Genomic DNA, 19,139 nt, shown 5'->3' on the forward strand with positions numbered 1-19,139 from the left:
AACACCCAGGGACAAGGACAAAATTCCTAGTCACCGAAGCGCCTGGTATATGTCGAGCCCTGATATACACATATATGCTTACACAAGATATTCACGACCCTCTGTGGGAATGGTGTCTACTCTATTAGACATGTATCTTATCTGCACTCATGTCGCTTCAACCCCAGTATCACAACTCAACTTTGAAGTATGTGTGTCGATTTTGCTCAGAAAAGCTTGTCATTCCAAAATTTCAATAAAATTGTATTACAAGATACTAATTTCATCTGTTAATTTACACACGCACAAAGTTAAGAAAATATTTTCTACACAATAAATGTATTAGATTGTCAACTTTTAGGTTTATTTCACTGCATTGCTGTGACAACAAAATGGTATCTGTACCAGAGCATACATTAACAAAATAATGCAAACTACATTACACCATGGTCTTAACAGTTAATGAAAGGAGGACAGACCAAGTAATCATCTAAATGTTAACAGTTTAATACTCTGTTGCTGTGATTAGACATGGTCTTAAATGGAAGAGAGAAAGAGTGGAAATGTGATAGCAATGCACTAGTAATTAAAGTGCAGAATGCCAAAAGGAAGGGGGCAGTCTCTAAGGACATACAATGAAACCTATTGAGAAGACATTCAGTGTCATTTGTAAAAAGGTGCCCCAAAACATCTATTTACTTTAAATATTGTAATGTGTGAACAGGAACATCCTGCTCTGTCTACCAAGTTCTTCACTTAAATACATATAACATACTTGCAGTTTAGATGATGCATGCTAAAATTACCACAGCTTTTATGAGGTTTGAAAAGTTATCAGCCAGCATGGAGTTTAAAAACTGGATTAAAAAAAAATGGGATGCAAATTTAAATGTGCATTTTTAGAAAAAAGCAACTAGCTATGTTATACATAATGTCTATAATGGACAATTGATTCTGATTAACTCACGTGGGGCATTATTTGTAAATTAAAACTCTGATGGACTTATTCATTTGCCCACTTCTAACGTGAACCCAAAGCTGCAAAATTAAAATGGAAAACAAAATTAAAAATACTAATACAAATTAGTGTTTTACAGAATATGCCTAGATTTTTCTAGCTAGGTGCACTTTAACTTTTTGGTGTATGCCAAATATCAATCTATGCAACTAAAGCAAGAATTGCTACTGCATTAAATATCATGCAAACCGCTCTAATAACTCAAATCAGGTCAAAGTCTTAAATAGGTTTCATTGCAAATCGACAGCCTGGGTTACTGAAATGCCTTCCTACATAATGAGTGGTATGGCCAGAGAAAGATGCAGGTGGTAAGCCACATACAACTTGAATGTATTCACATTAGCAAAAAGAGAAAAATACTTATTACAAGCTTTAAAAGTCATTTTACACAACAACAAAAAAAGGGAGAAAAACCCATGCAGCCAATATGTAGCAAATTATTATTTCTTTTAAAGACCATACCATAGTTATATATTACTTTTTTAAATCAGTCTTTAGCACAACAAAATAAATGACAAGTTGACAGGAAGCTGCCTTAGTTACGCCTACTGTTGAGACAAAAGTCACAACATTTGCAGAAACACTTAAACATAGTAGAGTCAATTGGGGATAAGGACAGTCTGACTGTGTTCTAAGCCTTGCAAAACAAAATACACTGGGAGTGTACTTATATGCAGGTGTTCCAATATACAGGAGAACAAAAAAAAAATCAAAATAAACAAGAAACTGTTCATGCCAATATCGAATACAAATTAACTAACAACTTAAGAAGGGAAGCTTTCCCTTTATCATAGTCCTTTAAAAAAATAATAATTCAGTGACCTAAATGAGAGCAGAAAATTAAGTGTTACTATTGGATAAAACACTACAATAACAGGTGAGCACTACAGCCCAATATGTTACTGGAAATTATCCTATCCAAACAGAAGGGGTACAGGATCACAAATAGATGTGTAAGAAATAAGGATAGGATGGTGTTTGGAGATTTATTTATTAGGGAGAAAGAAAAATAAACAACTCTATACAAATATTTAAAAAGAAAAATTAAACATCTAGCTGGGTTATTTATCAAGATCTAGAGTAGTGTAACTGTAACAGGCTAGAATGGCAGTTTTGGTACTAGATACCCCACAAAAGACCTGATCAAACAACCTACATGTGGAAATGTATTTCAGGGAAGTTCTGCACGAATATAGGAGCCTAGATATTTCAGTGCATTTTAGAAGTTATCATAGTCCTTTTTATCTTTCTTCCCTTCTGCTTCAAAGCTATCCACACCATCACTGTCTCGCCTTCTCTTGCGGTTGTTATGTATGTTGAAACGCTGGTTCATCTGAGACAGTGGATCCATGCCGAGCACTTTGTGGATCTGTCGGAACGCAAGCAGTCTCAGTGCAAACTAGAATGGAGGGAGAAAAACAAGAGCAGAATGGTCAGCAAGATTAACACACTTTTCGTGCTTTTTAAACAGAACAGAATGGGAGAAGAGGGTATGTAAATTATTATGGGGGTATGAAAAATAAATTTCTCAGTGGGCAGCAACTGATGGGCTGATCGTATCGGATGAAGCATCAGTGGCTTCATGGCTCAGGCTTTCTTGTACAGCATTGCAGAGACAAATGAAAACCAGGAGTCTAAAGTGCAAGGAGCAGGAGCCCCAACTTTTGGAATAAACCATTGCCAAACAGTTTAATCCCTGAAGACAACTTAAAAACATAAAACCCACTGCCCAAAAAAAAAAAAAAAAAAAAAAAAAAAAGTGAATTGCTGCCTAGTAGCTATAACATCAATAAAAAAAAAAAATATATAAGTTTTCTTTTTAGCTCTATCCAAAGACAGCTTGTAAAACCTGCAGGTGTTTGTATGCTGCCGGTGCAAGCCCCACCCTTTTCTAACCCCGCCCAGACGTTTAGTGGCGGTCCAATCACAGACTTCCCAGGCAGCTCAATAATCAGTCTTTGCAAGGCAGGTGATCCGAGCTATTGCTGCCTCTTGAGGTTAGCTCCACTAAGCTAAACAACCAGGAATGGGGGGCGGAGCCTAGCAGCCAAGCTAAGCGGTTGTGCCAAGCTACAACTCCAGCTCAAATTGACACAAAGCGGGGGAAAAAACCCAAAAAGCTGGCATCAAAGCTCACCGGAGTGAAGCTAGTAAGATGGGGAAACCCGGGGGTTTCCTCCGACACCAAACCCAAGCGTGTGACCCCCCCCCCCCCCCCCGAGACCCCGCTCTGCTCACCTGAGGCCCACCGGAGATCGAGCAGTGGAGGGACGGCCGCTCTCCACGATGCCTGACCTGGGTATGGTGCCCTCGGGGCTCTCGGCTCCTACATCTCCCCCACCCCCCCCCTCCTCTGGACCGATGGGGGTCATCTCGGTCCCCAGCGAGCAGCGAGAGGAGCAAATACAGACTAAATCAGCAGCCTGAGACTCAAACGACGGGGCAGTCAAACACATGGTGCGCCCAAGATGGCGCAGGGTCACAGACTACTAAAGGTTTCTGCAACCGTTTGCATCCCGCACCTCGTCCACATGATAGCAACTGCCGACCACACTCCTGAGCCCACACCTACCCAACCTCTCCATGAGCGACTTGAAGCTATCTTCCAGAGCTTCTGGGAGAAGCTGGAGCTGCGGGCATCCCAGCCACCCCCTACTCCTGGCAGCAAAACAGAGAGGAGTAGAAACACGGGGCGAAAAGGGCCCATACCGGGCAAAGCAAACCTCCAGCTCAACCAGGCTGAAGGTCGTGAGGGAACCCCCTCCGAGGCATCGACCACTACGCCGGAAAGCCATACGCCGCTGGCGGCAGATGACCACCAGGCCCTTCCGCAGCACCCAAAAAGGGAGAGACACGGCCTCTCAGAGATCCCGAGTCTGTGGTCCAAGTCCAAGAATGCCGGCCTGGAACAAAACCTGGAGCTGTCCGGTGGTCAGCGGTCCGGTGGCCCAAAGCCAAAATACACTCACGGGAACCCACGGCGCACTGGCAATAAGAAGCCACGACCACAGAGATCACACAAGCCGGCTGCCCCGTGGAGGCTTGTGAACCTAAGTGGAGAGCGAGTGGCGTTAGGCAGCAAGGTCATGGACCAAGCCAACAGGATGCAGACTCCCACAGGCCCACAAGATGGCAGACGGGTGTATGGGTATACCACGAGGCACCCAGGCACAATGCAACTTGCCGGCTGTGTGAAATGCACAGGCTTGCCTGACACAAATCCACCGAGCAGCGACCTCCCAATAGACAAGGCATCGGATGATCGGGCACGAAGCCATGGACCGCCTCGCGGCACAGACGACACTACAGACCTGGCCTATCCTAACGGACTCCTGACAAGTAAATGCATCTCTACATGCCCTTAGCATGCCTCCACTTAGACGGGGCCAGAGGTGCCGGTAATCAAGATATTCCCACACTAGGCATAGTGCCTTTCATCATGCCCCACAGCTCACAGACCTCGAATTGATCCATGTGGGCGCACCCCCTCAGCTGCTGCCAAATGAAGCCAGAACACCCTGTTATCTATTCGGGTTTGTAGCCCAAGTATCACTGAACTCTATCTATGGCTGGGGGCGACTTTTTGCCAATGTTATGGTACACTCCTCACACGCTAGCGCAAGCTGTAGCCATACAAGCAGACACTAAGCTTACCTAAGCAACTAGCTTACAGTATCACAGCAGTTCCTTCCCATAGATTATAATATCTTTTTGTTCATAATCGTTGCCTGGGGTTTCATAATCTGTTGTATTTTGTGCTATTTAACAGTATAAAACGTGCACTGTTCTTCTGTCACACTTTGGACACACATATAGCCTGCATAGCCTTGTTTATATTAGGAATGTACATTTCAGGGTTTCCTTCTTTGTCACTCCTCTGAATACTCCTACCTGACGTGTACATCTTGTTAAACCATTTAAACTAAACGAGAACATAAGCTGTCGAAATATCGATCTCATTAATCTAAACATGTACCTGACAAGCACTGTTAAGCATCAATTATTCTCTTTATTTTATTTTAATTCACTTCAGTTAACCAAGCTTGTATCATTATGTTGTTCACATGACGTTTTAAAAAACAAAAAAAATATGGCAGTCTTTCTTAGGAGTGTACTACATACCATCTTGTTATTATTAACCTGTGTTACCCCACAATGCCTCCTCTTTCTATTCTGTACCCCATAACGCATGTGCCATAATAAAAGAAAGATTTACAAAAAAAAACAAAAAAACCCAACCAGGAATATGATCGGTTGTCTGCTTAAAAGCCAGGGTGGTTTAAACAATTTAATATTAAAAAGTGCACATTTTTTATCAAAATCTGCACTTTTAGCAGTGGATCCTTTCTATGGAGTCCGGTGGGGCTGCTCAGATTATTTTTAAGCTTTTCTTGCTTTGGCCAAAAAAAACCAAAAAAAACAAAACACTTCACACAAAGCTTTTCAGCAAGCTAGAGTGCTTTAGGGGTCAGGAGTGGCCCTTTATAGAGAGGTTAACTTGTTCCTTATATTTAACAAATGGGTATTTGTAAGGTGTGAAAAATAACATTGAAAAGTAGAAATCTACAAGAAGTTATAGGCAATTTGCAAAGTTTTATTTAATGGTGTAAATTCCAGAAAAGTGACAGTTCCCTTTTCAATGGTCTTAAGCTGTTATGGGGGTGAGAGTTTTCCTGAATCAAATTTTCTTATCAATTTCTACAACAAAATTAGGAAAAAATATTAATAAAATAAACCAATTGCTACATTTTTAGAAAATGACCCCAATATTGTTCTTCATACATTATCGAACGCAGTGTAAATATTCAGGGCAGGAAAGAGTTTAGAGTGTTTTCCATCTGTAAAAAGGATTACTACAAGAATCACACATCCCTGTTTATGATGCCAGGAGTATCCTGGTCAGTTCCCAATAATGGGCCAAACGGTTTAGTAGTAAACAGAGTCAGAGGCTCTTTACCCATTGGCAATTCCCCTCCAGCTTCTGCAGATGCTGATTCAGTTGCTAATCATTGGCTGAGACTGTCAGCTGAATGCTCTCAGGCAATAAATGGCACGCTGTGCGTGAAAAGTTACACATAATTGATCATAGTCCTCTGGAACTCTTGTTGCAGGCTGGCTGATGACTACCCTAATGACACTACAGCAAGGAGAGTTAAAACCGTGGCAGCATAGACATTAAACTCCATATCTACAGCGTTTCATACTGAAACGAAACAGACAGAAAGACTACAGGCACCGTAACGACTTGATAGCGTGGAAGTGGTCAAGGTGCTCATCGAATGCTTAATTTTTACAAAGTGAAAAGGCCATTTTTCAATTTAATAGATATGCCAAATTCAGACAGAATCAGACAATCAGAAAATTTTAAATCAGGGACAATCCACAATTAGTTCCACGGTTAAAGGGATCTTATAGTGCCAGGAAAACAAACATGTTTTCCTGGCATTATAGGCTCCTGTAGTGCCCCCCTCCCACGGGGCTTAAGGGGTTAAAACTCCTTCAGCCACTTACCTGAATCCAGCGCCAATGTCCCACGGCGCTGGCTCAGGCTCCTCCCTGGCCGACCTGCCACTCGCACCTTAGACCTCCCCATAGGAAACCATTATTCAATGCTTTCCTATGGGAAACATATGTTGCTGGAGGTCCATGAGGACGTCCAATGTCAGATCACGGACCAAAAGTCTGTTTGGATTCCGGAAGCCCTCTAGTGACGGTCTGTTAGACAGCCACAGAGGGCAGACTTAAGAGCTGCAATATAAAACATTGCAGTTCTCTGGAACTGCAATGTTTTACATTGCAGCAGTAGGTTCAATTAGCTGACGTGGTCTGGGTGACTACAGTTTCCCTTTAATGAAAGTAGTTTCAGAGACCTCAATAAAGGAAATAGTGTTTGCAAAGGTCAGTACTGCTAGTGAACTTAAAGGGACACTATAGTCACCCAGACAACTTCAGCTCAATGAAGTTGTCTGGGTGTCAGGTCCCTCAGGTTTTAACCCTTCACATGTAAACACAGCAGTTTCAGAGAAACTGCTATGCTTACATAGCAGGGTTAATCCAACCTCTAGTGGCTGTCTTCCTGAGAAATGCTTTCCTATGGACTGTTAAAATGCGTGCGGCTCTTGCCGCGCATGCGCATTCCGCTCCACTCGGGAGCAGACGTCTGCGGGGGTAGGAGAGGTAACCAGTGCCGAGGGAGCCCGGCGCTGTTTTAACCCCTTCAGCGCCACGGGAGGGGGACCCTGAGGGTGAGGGTCCCCCAAGGATGACAGTGTCAGGAAAACGGGTTTGTTTTCCTGACATTATAGTGATCCTTTAATGTAACATAAGTGGGAGTAACTAAGGGAGGTTTTGAAAATTCCCACCAAGTCATTGCTTTTGCTTGAAGGAAGCAACACCTCCCAGATGCAAATAGTAGCATAAAGTACATCACACATTAAATTAAGCATTTGCAATTCTTAACTCAGCCTTTTTGCTTGTGTTTAGGAAGCATGGCCAGCGTCCATAAGGCGGCACAGGCGGACGCAAAAATCCAAATCCATTGCCTCTGGCTTGACTTCCACTGCTCTTCTCCCAGACTCGCCAGCGAAATGCTGGGGAGTCTGGGAGAAGAGCAGTGGAAGTCACACCCGTTCCTGATTACTTCTGCAGCGGTAGGTTTTTATTTTTAAAGCAGCCCCTGTTCCCCTCTAGTAGTTCCCCCCCCTCTTTCTGCGCCCCTCCCTCCCCCCCCCCCCCGTCAGCCCTGTGCCCCCCTACTACACATCCCTCCGACAACCGTTATCACCCCATGTGCAGCTCTAACCCGACTTTTATACCCTATACCCTTACAACAGTCCCATATCATCCCACAACGGCCACTTTCCACAATTGCAGCTCAGGTCAGCAAAATGCATCTTTCCCTACCTAGCAAAAAAACAACAACCTTGCACCGGTAGGAAACTTTTCTGAGGATTCATGCATACAACTAGATTGTAAACCTGTACCTTTAGACACAAATTAACAGCACCCTAGAAAGCAAAAAGTAGCATTAAAAGTTACCTGCGCACTAGAAGTAATATCTTCTCGTTGTTGATCTGTCATAGTGGCCAAAGTGTCATAAGGATCTTTTTCACATGGGTCAAGTAATCCGGGACCACCTTAAAAAAAACAAAAAGACATTTTATTCATAACCTTAAAAATAAATGGATCAATAGCAATATGCATATTGCTACCTACTTTAATACAGACCTAACAGGACTTTTTTTTTTTTTTTTTTTTTTTAAAGATCTGAAGTCTAGTCATTTAATTACCAAGCTCGTTTTATCAAGCTGAAAACACATTACTAACCAACTAGAACACAGTGTGAGCAGTAGTAAGGTCTTAATTTAAACCCCACTGAAGAGAAGAGATTACTAAGACACATTTCTAAAATTAAGAATGGAGTAAGATCATTGCGATTGTTCCACAATTACAACTTGTATGTCTTTTAAATAAGTGAGGTATTTGATTGTGACCTGACTTATCTACAAGTGAACGATGTAATTGATTAGAACAGAAGGTTCAAATATAAAGAGCTGTAATCTGCAGCAAGTGTAAAGTGTTTTTCTGTTTGTAAATAATACATTTGCCTAAAAGCCATTTCAGATAAACAAAAACCACAGCATACCTTTTAAGATTATACCAGATGAAATGCATTCAAACACTCTTCTTAAAGCATCCCCTGGACTCTGAGGTCCTGAAGAGCTGCTGATTGCCTTCTCCACCAGTAACTCCATGGCCTATGAAAACATGATTTGTTAGCACACTCATGAAGTTCCTGTTCAAACACTTACAGATAATCTTTAGCTTTTACTGAATCACCCTACCACCAAGACTTACTAAATTATTTATACTTCTGGAAACCCTACAACAAGTCATTAAAAAGGCTTCACACGTGAGATTAATAAAATGACCAAATAAAACAGCATTTAAAACGAATTTACATCTGTAAATAGATGAAGGTCAAAACTATACTTTGTATTTTTTTTCTTAAAGGGACACTCCAGATGAACAGCTTTTGTATGTGAAGAGTGTCTTTTTCTCATCTTGCCAAAAGTGCAGATTTCAATAGAAATTGACACTTGTATAAAATAACCTGGTTACACTCCCTTGGTTTACAAGCACACAGACTATATTCCTGGTTTGGTTAGCCCAGTGAATCTAAACTCAAGAGGCAGCAATTGACCAGAGCACCTGCCTTCCTTGCAAAGACTTCTCTTTGAGCTGCATTGGGAAATCTGTGATTAGACAGCCACAAAAAATGTGGGCAGTGTTAGAAGGGGAGAGCTTGCAAAGGCAACATACAAGAGAACTGCAGCTTTTGGAAGTTGATTTTAAATATACTTAAAACATTTTTCATAATTAAATGCATGCAAGTATTCATATGGGTATATCTACTAAACCGTGACTTTTTATTTTTGCATTTGGTAGTGGAGTGTCCCGTTAATTTGACATTTTCAAGCATTTCCCTCCTACTCCTCATCAACTTACACTCAGGTAGACCTTGATTGGAAAGCTCATGAGAGCATCCAAAAAGCAGGTGCAGCACCTTTTAGACAACAATACATTGGACTCAAAACCACTGCATCGGCATGTGGATGGAGTCTTGGTTTTCCACTTTGTTCCTATAAGTTGTCTGCATAGCCCTATATGCAGAAAATTAATTTTGGATTTGGATGCGCTAAACGCTACATTTTAGTCAACTGTAAACCAAAGTGGAAAATTAAGGCTTTGACTTATTTTATTTACTACACCCCATTTCTTACCACACAGAAAATGGTACATACCCAGCTGGGAAAATCTGACCATGTGGGCACACGTTGGCAGAGATCACGGAGAATACGGATGATTATGACACAGGATTGCAGACCGTTGGCTCTAGCCTTATGTGCACAACAATAAAGCAAGTTAGTTACATCAGTCTAATTCAAATGTCTAAAATACCACTTCATTGGAAATCCAGGCTGAACTTCCATTTACAATGGTATGTTAATCAGTTATGTAGTCAATACAAGTAAACTAGGCTTCGCGACCTGTAAATTTAACTTGCAAAACTGCATTTAACATTTACAAAGAAAGAAAAAAATTATCTAAAGAATAATATTATGAAAGCCAAAGTAAAGAAAAATATATAAATAAATAAAAAGGCATTGGTAGGGACTGGAAAGCTGCTTGAATCTGTTTGGTCCCCATGTGCCTTTGCTAGAGCTCAAAGTCACAATACCAAACAGTTTCATTCTGCCTTTCACTTCCTACACTTCAGTTTAATCAGGATAAAACTTTAAAAGCTAAACATGAAGCGGTTAACATGTATTCAATTTATTAAGCAAAGATACTATGCAGCCTTATGGAATTACAGATTCACAACACAGTTTATGATGGGAACACTAGATAAATGAGTAAGCCTTTGTATTTAATGACTACTCAATGACCAGAAAAAAAAAATTAAAATGAAGCAAACAAAAAATAAAAACAAAAATAATAAAAATAATTAAGGATCTAAAATGCAATTAAATAGCAGAATGGCTATTCTAAGCATTATTATATTTCAGGTTTACAATTTTCTGGTCATTCAAATTGAAAAGTAACAACCACTTACAAGCGTGTCAGATATACAACAAAATAACAATGATAGTGCTATTCTCTCATAAGGCTACAAGAAGAAAGTAAAATGATATTGCGAACCTGGAACCACTTAGCGTGGCGTAGAGCAGCCAGAGCGTCAAGGCATTTTTGCCTGTCCAAGACGTCCGGTGGGTCTTTCACCATACCCGAGGTTACATCTAAAATGAATTGAATTGGCAAAGTGCAGTGAGGAACGGGTGTTTGACCAGGTGAGCAAGACACTTTTTTTTCCCCATTTAGCTTCAGTGTCACACAAGCCATTTAAAAGTAAAACCAAAATAATCTCCCTTAACCAAATGGAGTTTACTATGCTCAAACATTGAAATGAGCTGACAAACAAGCAGTCAACAGAAAAAATAAATAAAAACAGTGATCTATTAGTTTTTACCAACTAATAGTGGTAGGATCCTGAATGCCAAATGTGGCAAGCTCCTTTGGCAAAAAGTAAGGTCAATCTGGATTAACCAGTCAAGAAGAGTATTGTTTCTATCTTACTATATTGGCAAAAGCGAATACGGAAGGAAGGATGGTTGGCCACAATGCACCAGCACAAAGAACACAAGACAGAGGATGCAGAAATCCACCCCAGCTGTTTAAGAGAATTCCATATTAAGGACTGTTAGCATTGGTATTCATAGCCACTAAAAAGTAGCAAGAGATCAAAGTTGAACTCAATCAACCTAAACCTATGCACACAAGTTCATAAAAGGGAGAACCTTTTTACTGGATTAAAATAAATTAAAAAAAAAGGAAAGGGGGATCAAACAATACACAAAAAAAACCCCAAAAACAAAACCTCTTTATTCCACATACATAATTTCAGAACAAAGACAACACAATTCACTCTCCCACAAAAGTGCAAGGGAAATTGCTTAACATATGCTGTGGATTTTTGCATCCATATTATATTTGTTTGGATCAACCCCTTAAAAGTTCAAGAACATTTTAGAAATAAGATACCACTTAGAGGTTAAAAAAGGAGATTTCTAAAATGCCCTAAGGAGTTAATCTTGAGTGAAAAGAACACTGTGCCCACACTATTTCTTGCGTAATTGGATATTCCTTCTAGACGATAAAATTACCTTTGTTGTCTGTTATACAGGTGTAGCCAGCAAGAAAATAGCATGAGCACTGGTTAAATTTCAAGAAGGAAATAGGGTAAGGGGACAAACAAAAAAAAGAAAAAAAAAAAGGGGGAAGCAGATGCCTGGACTATGCAACCAAACCCCCTCCTTTAACACAATGGCTGGTGTGACACTGAGCTAGAAAGACCTTGGTCAAAAATCCTTCCGATTTCTTGGCAGTAATTCCTGGTAGGAACAAAATCTCTGCTAAATAAAAAAAAAACTTTTTAAATTGATAAAGGATTGGAGAATAATACTTAAATACAGACATACTTGCTGGAGAAGATTTCAGCAGCAAGGGTTAAACATTCTATTAAAATGACTGTTAATCGCAGTCTATCCATGTAAGATTTGTGCGTTAACAGGTAAATTTCATTATTCTACTAAGGTAAAACCACACCTTGAGTAAGACAGAAAAGCATGCAGAAAATTTCCTAGCCAAGCTACTTTTCTCCAGCCTTCCTGAGATTAAGCAATTACAAAACAAAATCAGGGTTCTTTAAATAGGTTTTGTGAAGAAAGTAACGAGGAGTCATATTTGGAAAGAAACTGAAGATTCCATACTAAATCTTTCTAAACAGTTTCATATTTTCAGATGCTCTGCTGAGTTTATGAACATAAGCAACAAGATTTCCCTGCATCATCCACATCCCCTAAAGAATGGTAGTGTGACTCAGTCCAGCTACTCTTGATAACCAGATCCAGACAAGGTCAGACAAATGTTTTGTTTCCTTTCTGTACATTAAGCATGCAAGCAAAACTTACAGATGTTCGCTTATTTTGATAATGGCCTTAAAATACATAAATAAGTACAATGCAGAAGAACAGTTATCAGCAATGGACTAATCACTACACCTCTGATCTAATCACAGTTATAGGCTGGTATTTGCTTGCAAATTGTTACTAGTGTTTATAAGCCCATGAAGTGTGAAAACAAAGTAGGTGGAACAACATTTATGATTTTGCTTTGCAGCAGATTGCAATTTACACATAATCTACTCACGTATATAACTAACCCCAAATGGAACTTTATCATCCTCTAACTTGGGATCTTAACAAAAAGGTGAATTAAGGAAACAAACATCATTCTATCTGACCTATAGAGCAACAGAACCAGCTTTATGCAGACATTGAGCATGCAGTATTTGGCCTGAAAGCTAGGAAGTCTTAAAAGGGTTACAGAAGAGACCTGGGCAATGCTGGCATCAAAAACATTTCATTTCAAAGATGCAAAAGGGGTTTATTGATTTTATGATCAATGGTCCAGTTGACAAACAAAGGCAGACCTCTCTGTCTCTTAAGCCTTTCAACTGCAGCAATCCTTTTATGAAAGTGGATGGATTAAATTAACCAATGATAGTTCCAGAGACTGGTAAAACCATTTAAAATAGAAACAAAGGGGTTTCAAAGTTCTGGGTTTTAGCATGTATGTAAAGTAAAGAGCAGCATACAGGGAAATTTGACCATCACCAGTTTGCATCTCTAATGAAAGCATGTGCCAGCATTCATTTTTTAACATTTTTTTTTCTTAAATAGATCATCTCCAAGGAAAAAACACATTGAAAGCAAACAAGTATACAGATAACATTGTTCTGTTTATTCCAACCTCCATCTCTCATGTTTTCTTCTCTTATCACCGGAGAGGTAAGGGTTATTGTAACTTGCATTTTAGGCTCCGCACACGAATTCAGTACAATCGCTGCTTCCTGAAGAGAGCAAGTGACTTCATACTTTTCAGAGCTTATTAACTGCAGAAGAAAATTATTAACAAAGAAATGGTCAACTATACGAACAATCTTCAGAGGAAAATACTCAAAATAGTACAGCATATTTCATGTGTATAACCAGCATACAGATTGAATATAATGGACAATCATCTAAGGTTTAAATTGTGTGCACATGCATAGTGCAGATAAAAATCATATATGAGAATGCACCAAAAAATGGTTGTAAACATAACAGGTAAAAGCAAGGTAGAAAACACTTATTTCAAATAATTGTACAACACATGAGACATAACTATCGGTTTATACAGAAATACGGTGCAGTAACAAAACAAAAATAAGTTTTACTTAAGAGCCAAAGAGAATATATATAAAAATGAACAAAGGCAGCACAGGCAAACCGCAATCTGTAGCAAACCTCCAGAAACATACATATATTTATATTTATTAGTCCAAATACCACACTATGATAATATTTGTCTACTGGACAATACATTGTCCACAGAAGGGAAAACTAGATAAGGAAAAATAAAGGATCTTCACAAACCACCACCACTTGCATGAGACAGTTGGTTACTTCCAAGTACAGTATAAAATAACAGTTTCTCAGATAAGTATCTAAAATGGCTGAATGTAGGAGTTCTGTATTTTAATGTGAGGTTCTTTAATGCTGTTGCTGTAAACCTAATTTTCTTTCTATTTATAGGCCAAGTGGTCTAATGCCCACACATGTCAAAAAACAGATGGATATTAGAGTAGCATTGTCTTTGCAAAGACCCCCTAAATGGAGGTCAAGAAAAAAAATGAAAGAAAGAAAAGGTACCAAGAGACAAGGTACCTTTAGCTCCTTTAACATCTTGAGACTCTGTCCTCATTTTCCAAAGCGAACAAAAAAAAAAAAAAAAAAAAAAAATGAGCCCAACACAAGACACTTTAAACTATTTTGCCTAATGTATAGCTAGCCTGTAACGGTGTAAAAAATTCAACATATTCCAGTGCAGTCTGTGTGTTAACATATATCTTTAGAATACAATCAGTGGAGATGTATTGTAGCCAAACCATAGAATGGATACAGAGATTACATAAAACATGCAGGTAAAGTTTATTCTCCCTGATGCTATGAGCAGTGAAATTAACAGAACTTCTGGTCTGCCTTAACTGGGGGCAAGGGATTAGTCATTAAATTGCCTCTATGCACTGTGGCAATGAACAACAGCTTTCCTTTACTGGTGCATACCACTAATAGATTAGGGGGGGAAATGATTTTGCATGACAATTCCCTAAAAAGAAGGCAAAATCCAAGCAACAGCTTGAAGAAAAAAATAAAATTAAAAAAAAAAAAAAACTAAAAAAAAAAAAAAAAAACAATCAAAAGAAAGTCAAAAGACTAAACATTAAGTCAAAATATGAGATTCCAAAAAATAAATAAATAAAAATATGAGGTACAATTAGAGCTTATCCAAGAGGAGAAGTAAAAAAACAAAAACAAAAAACCATAAAGACAACCTATGAGGTACAATTAGTTACATAGCTGAAAAGAGACTTGTGTCAAAGTTCAGCCTTCTTCACATATGTTTTTGCTGTTTATTCAAAAGGAGGCAAAAAAATCCAGTCTGAAGCGCTTCCAATTTTTATCCAAGAGGAGGTATTAAACCATAAATAAAAACAATCTACTTCTAGTGGTAAGTTAACACAACATAGCCCTACACCATCTATGGCTGTATGGATACTTCATTCATATTCTCCACTATGGAATATGTTGTATAGCAGTATGCATGTGCACATTTGTACATGTATTCTAAATTCACTGTTAAACTGAAATAAGGTAGCTACTTAAGAAAGATAAATTGATGCAAATAAGCACATGCCAGTTAATGTTACTTACTGCAAGTTGTTTAGGCAGATTTTCGGCAATACGAGTCAGCAGTGTTCTAGTCGGCTTTTCTGCACATAGAAGTACCAAGCTGACATTCCGGTCACCACGTAGCAGTAAACCTTTAGCTAGCACACCAACACGCAAGACTCCTTTTAAAGCCCTGAGAAAATGGGTTAAATACACATTATGAAAAGGTTTTGTTTGGAAAAGTAAAACTTGCCAAAAAACCTGAATTCACAATAAGGGTAGATCTTGCACGCAAGTCTTAATTATTTCCATTTATATAGTGCCAACAGATTCCGTAGCGCTTTACAATATTACGAGGGGGAAGATTTAACTATAAATAGGACAACTACAAGAAAAGTTACAGGAACGATAGGTTAAAGACAACCTGTTCAAACAAGTTTACAGTCTATAGGTCATGTGGAAGATGTGCATGCAGCTGCCTGGAACAATTGTATAGCTCTCAATAAATAGGGGATTGGTAGTGCAGAGGAACCAAAAACTGGAAGCGCACTAGATGCACATTTTAAAACTATATCTAGAACCATTTTGCTGGCACGATGACCACATGACTTAAAGTGAATATTAATCAGAATAGCAATACAGAACTCCAGTTCAGGCCTAAGTATTGGTTATTCTTCTTGAACATGCAGGAAACTGTTCTGGTAACATTTTCCACTTATCCATCACAGGTTTTAGCCTTAATAAAACATGAAACAAGCATGTTTAAAACTTCTTCTTGGCACTTTTGAACATTAACTGACATATAAAATGTTTCAAACACATAAAGGGAGAATACACACTAGTTAGGACTTGTTACAAGCAACTTTATATAGGTCCACTGGGTTTATCATTTTATTATGGCAATGTAAGAGTAAAATTGTTGAGCTTCGCTGCAAAAAAAATAAAATTATATACCTCTCTTTAACAGGTTCCTTCTTCTCATCACTTTCCTTGGTCTTACTCTTGTCCTGTTCAGCCATAGTATCAGATACAAGTTTGAGGGCTCGTTCTGTGAGAGATACAATTTTTTGGACAGCTTGCAGTTCTTCTTCTGTTGGGTAAATTGCTGCATGCTTGGTCATAACATAACGATCATCAGAGGAGTCTGGTCTTCTTAAGGGCTGCAAAAAAACAAAACAAATAATGAAATCCAGCTTTCTAGTAATCTAAAATACTTCTTTATATGGACACTCCTGGCAGATCATTTACATACCTTACACCAAGTAAAAGGAGAGAGGGGAAAAAACCAAAACAAAATATATATATATATATATATATATATATATATATATATTTTTTTATAAAGAACCAATGAGGATATGGCCTATACAGGGCATTTGCTATTACCTGCCAAATCCAATGCTTCTCCTTGAAACCACAGCAGCATAATATGCAAATGTTGGATGTAAAATAAGTTCAATAAATGAATGCAATTAAGTCTGACAAACACCAATAGGCACTGCAAAATGTCAACAGCGCTTTTTACACAGAAATGCCATGGCTTTCATTTGCAAGGCAGAAGAGGCAGCATCTACAACCCAAAAGCATTTAAAGGGACACTATAGGCACCAAAATTACTTTAGCTTTATTAAGCAGTTTGTGACCAAATTCAGTCTCACTGCTCAATGCTCTGTCATTTAGGGGTTAAACCACCTTGTTTATGCAGCTCAAGTCACACCTCCCTGTATATGACTTGCAGTCTTTCTAAAATCTTCCTGAAGGGAACCTAGAAATTCTTGGTTACTATATCACACAGTCTATCTACTGCTATAGCCTACCACACTCTGCAGAAGCCTTCTGTACGTTTTAAAGTTCAATTTACATTGCAGGAAATCAACTCTTCTAAAGCAAGGTAACGTCTGATTGAAAATTAAACTTTTTTCAATGCAGGTTGTGTGAGTAACAGCCAAGGAAGATATGGCTATTGCTGCAAGGACAGAAACAAAAGCGATTCAACTCCTAAATGGCAGAGAATTGCAGAATTGAGCAGTAGAATTGCTTCATTAAGGTAAAGTTGTTTTGATGTCTATAGTATCCCTTTAAGATTGTTTTGGTGCTTAGACTTTCCCTGCAAATATTTATCAATTTTACAAGCTTTATAGTTTGAACAAAGGATATGTAAAAATATGTATTTAAGAGCAAACTCACTGCTGGTCCCGGAGGTTGAGGTGGCATTCCTGGTCGAACTCCCAGTAACCCTGGGGGCCCTGGAGGTCCGTGTGGATAACCTCCATCTGGTCTCCGTCGATCATCCCAGTGATGTTGCTCTTCTTCCATTCGCCGCCAGTACATATCTTCTTCATAGCGTCTGGGGGCAGGAATAGAATTTAGCACGCCAAGGTTAATTTTTGCTATAGCAGAAGGGTCATTTTGGCACTCGTTACAAGTATTTGATGCAACTGTAACCAGCTACACTTTGAATATCCAAAATATGCTTCCTATGGAAACTTTAGGGTCATTAAGCACAACGGCTACTTTGTATCAGCATAAACGTTATGGGGTATACTGCATCCACTTCCAATGCCAAGAGTGGTATATAACTGTAGCCACAGAGATCTGTAACAATAGCCATAACTATAAGCCAGCCCAATCAACATAGAAAGGGATGAGGTTTAGCCTGCTTTGCAGAGGCAATTTCATCTAGCTCAAGCACAAATAAGAAATGCAGAAAAAGCACTGACAATGACAACACAGTCCTTAAAGGACCACTATAGTGCCAGGAAAACAAACTTTTTCCTGGCACTACAGGATCATTAGGTCATTGGTCTGGGTGCTGATAGTGGTCCATTAAGTATTGTGAAGGGGTTAAAGTGCATAAATAACAGCTTCAAGGGGATGGATCCATGTAATGTAGATTACTGTAAATAGTTAGCTTTTTGTTACGGTTGATAGAACAGCAGAAATCTAAATATGGTAAAGTTAAGAACATGTATTCCAAGTTATTTTCCTGCAAATTAAGAGGCCATGACTTGGTGAAAAAGAATTACATTTAAAACAGTGCAGTAAGTTACAGTGGCACTACCTCATTTCCATCCTCCATCGCTCCTCTTCCTCGCGTCGTCTCCAGTACTCTTCTTTTTGCATCTGTTTGCGCATCTTCTCCTCCTGAATCTTCCTAGCGCGAATGCTAGGCTTTACTTCCACTTGTAACTCTGGATTAACTTTTTTCTGTTCAAGATAAACAAGATTCACTTTAAAAAAACTTCGTATTTTGACTCACTTAGTAGGCTGTAGCAATGTAGTAATCAGCATGCAATACCGCACCCAAGTAATGCCTAGCTAGCATCCTGAATAAGAACATCTGGGGCTGTAGGAACAAGTAACTATATATCTCTGACTTGTTAAAGCTAACCTTGTATTGCAGTCGATGTCTCCTTCCTTTCAAATGCATTTCCTTTGCATTTGGATCATTAAAGCTGCACTCGCAAAGTTTGCAGTGAAATCTGATAACTTTTCCTTCATCATTTCGCACCTGTAAGGAAATAGTATTTGTGTAACATGTACTGTAGTGCTTTCCATTATTAATATCTATGGACATCATCCCCTGGTTTTGACAAACTGTTCTTGCAGGTTTTTGTCTGAAAAGCAGGACTCTCCATAGCCCCCACAGCTGAGACCATTTGAAGCAATATAGACAATGTCTTAAGAATAAGATCACTGCATGAACTTGCATTAACTCAAAGCAACAAGTACATTTGGGTGGCATTTGAAGATCATGTTACGTAAAGTAAGCTTTTTTTTTAATGTAGAAAAAAACATTTTAGCAAGAC

General features: G+C 39.0%; 1 protein-coding gene across 3 annotated transcripts in view; it reads right to left on the reverse strand.

The window, feature by feature from the left end:
- Positions 1–321: 321 nt before the first annotated feature.
- The window catches only part of ZFR (zinc finger RNA binding protein), a 50,590-nt gene continuing 31,772 nt past the window's right edge, over positions 322–19,139 (reverse strand). For 2 of the 3 annotated variants that reach the window (XM_063453960.1, XM_063453959.1), the window contains exons 11-21: positions 18,722–18,841; positions 18,392–18,537; positions 17,518–17,677; positions 16,285–16,490; positions 15,373–15,523; positions 13,370–13,511; positions 10,700–10,797; positions 9,802–9,897; positions 8,643–8,754; positions 8,036–8,133; positions 322–2,396 (exon numbers count right to left, since the gene is read on the reverse strand). In XM_063453960.1, the coding sequence (XP_063310030.1) occupies positions 2,217–2,396; positions 8,036–8,133; positions 8,643–8,754; positions 9,802–9,897; positions 10,700–10,797; positions 13,370–13,511; positions 15,373–15,523; positions 16,285–16,490; positions 17,518–17,677; positions 18,392–18,537; positions 18,722–18,841 (1,509 nt within the window). In that variant the 3' untranslated portion in view covers positions 322–2,216. Of the gene's footprint in view, positions 2,397–8,035; positions 8,134–8,642; positions 8,755–9,801; positions 9,898–10,699; positions 10,798–13,369; positions 13,512–15,372; positions 15,524–16,284; positions 16,491–17,517; positions 17,678–18,391; positions 18,538–18,721; positions 18,842–19,139 lie in introns of those variants that run through there. The other variant, XM_063453961.1, reaches the window with a different exon arrangement.

The sequence above is a fragment of the Pelobates fuscus genome, chromosome 5 (genome assembly GCF_036172605.1).
Source record: "Pelobates fuscus isolate aPelFus1 chromosome 5, aPelFus1.pri, whole genome shotgun sequence".
Lineage (NCBI taxonomy): Eukaryota > Metazoa > Chordata > Amphibia > Anura > Pelobatidae > Pelobates > Pelobates fuscus.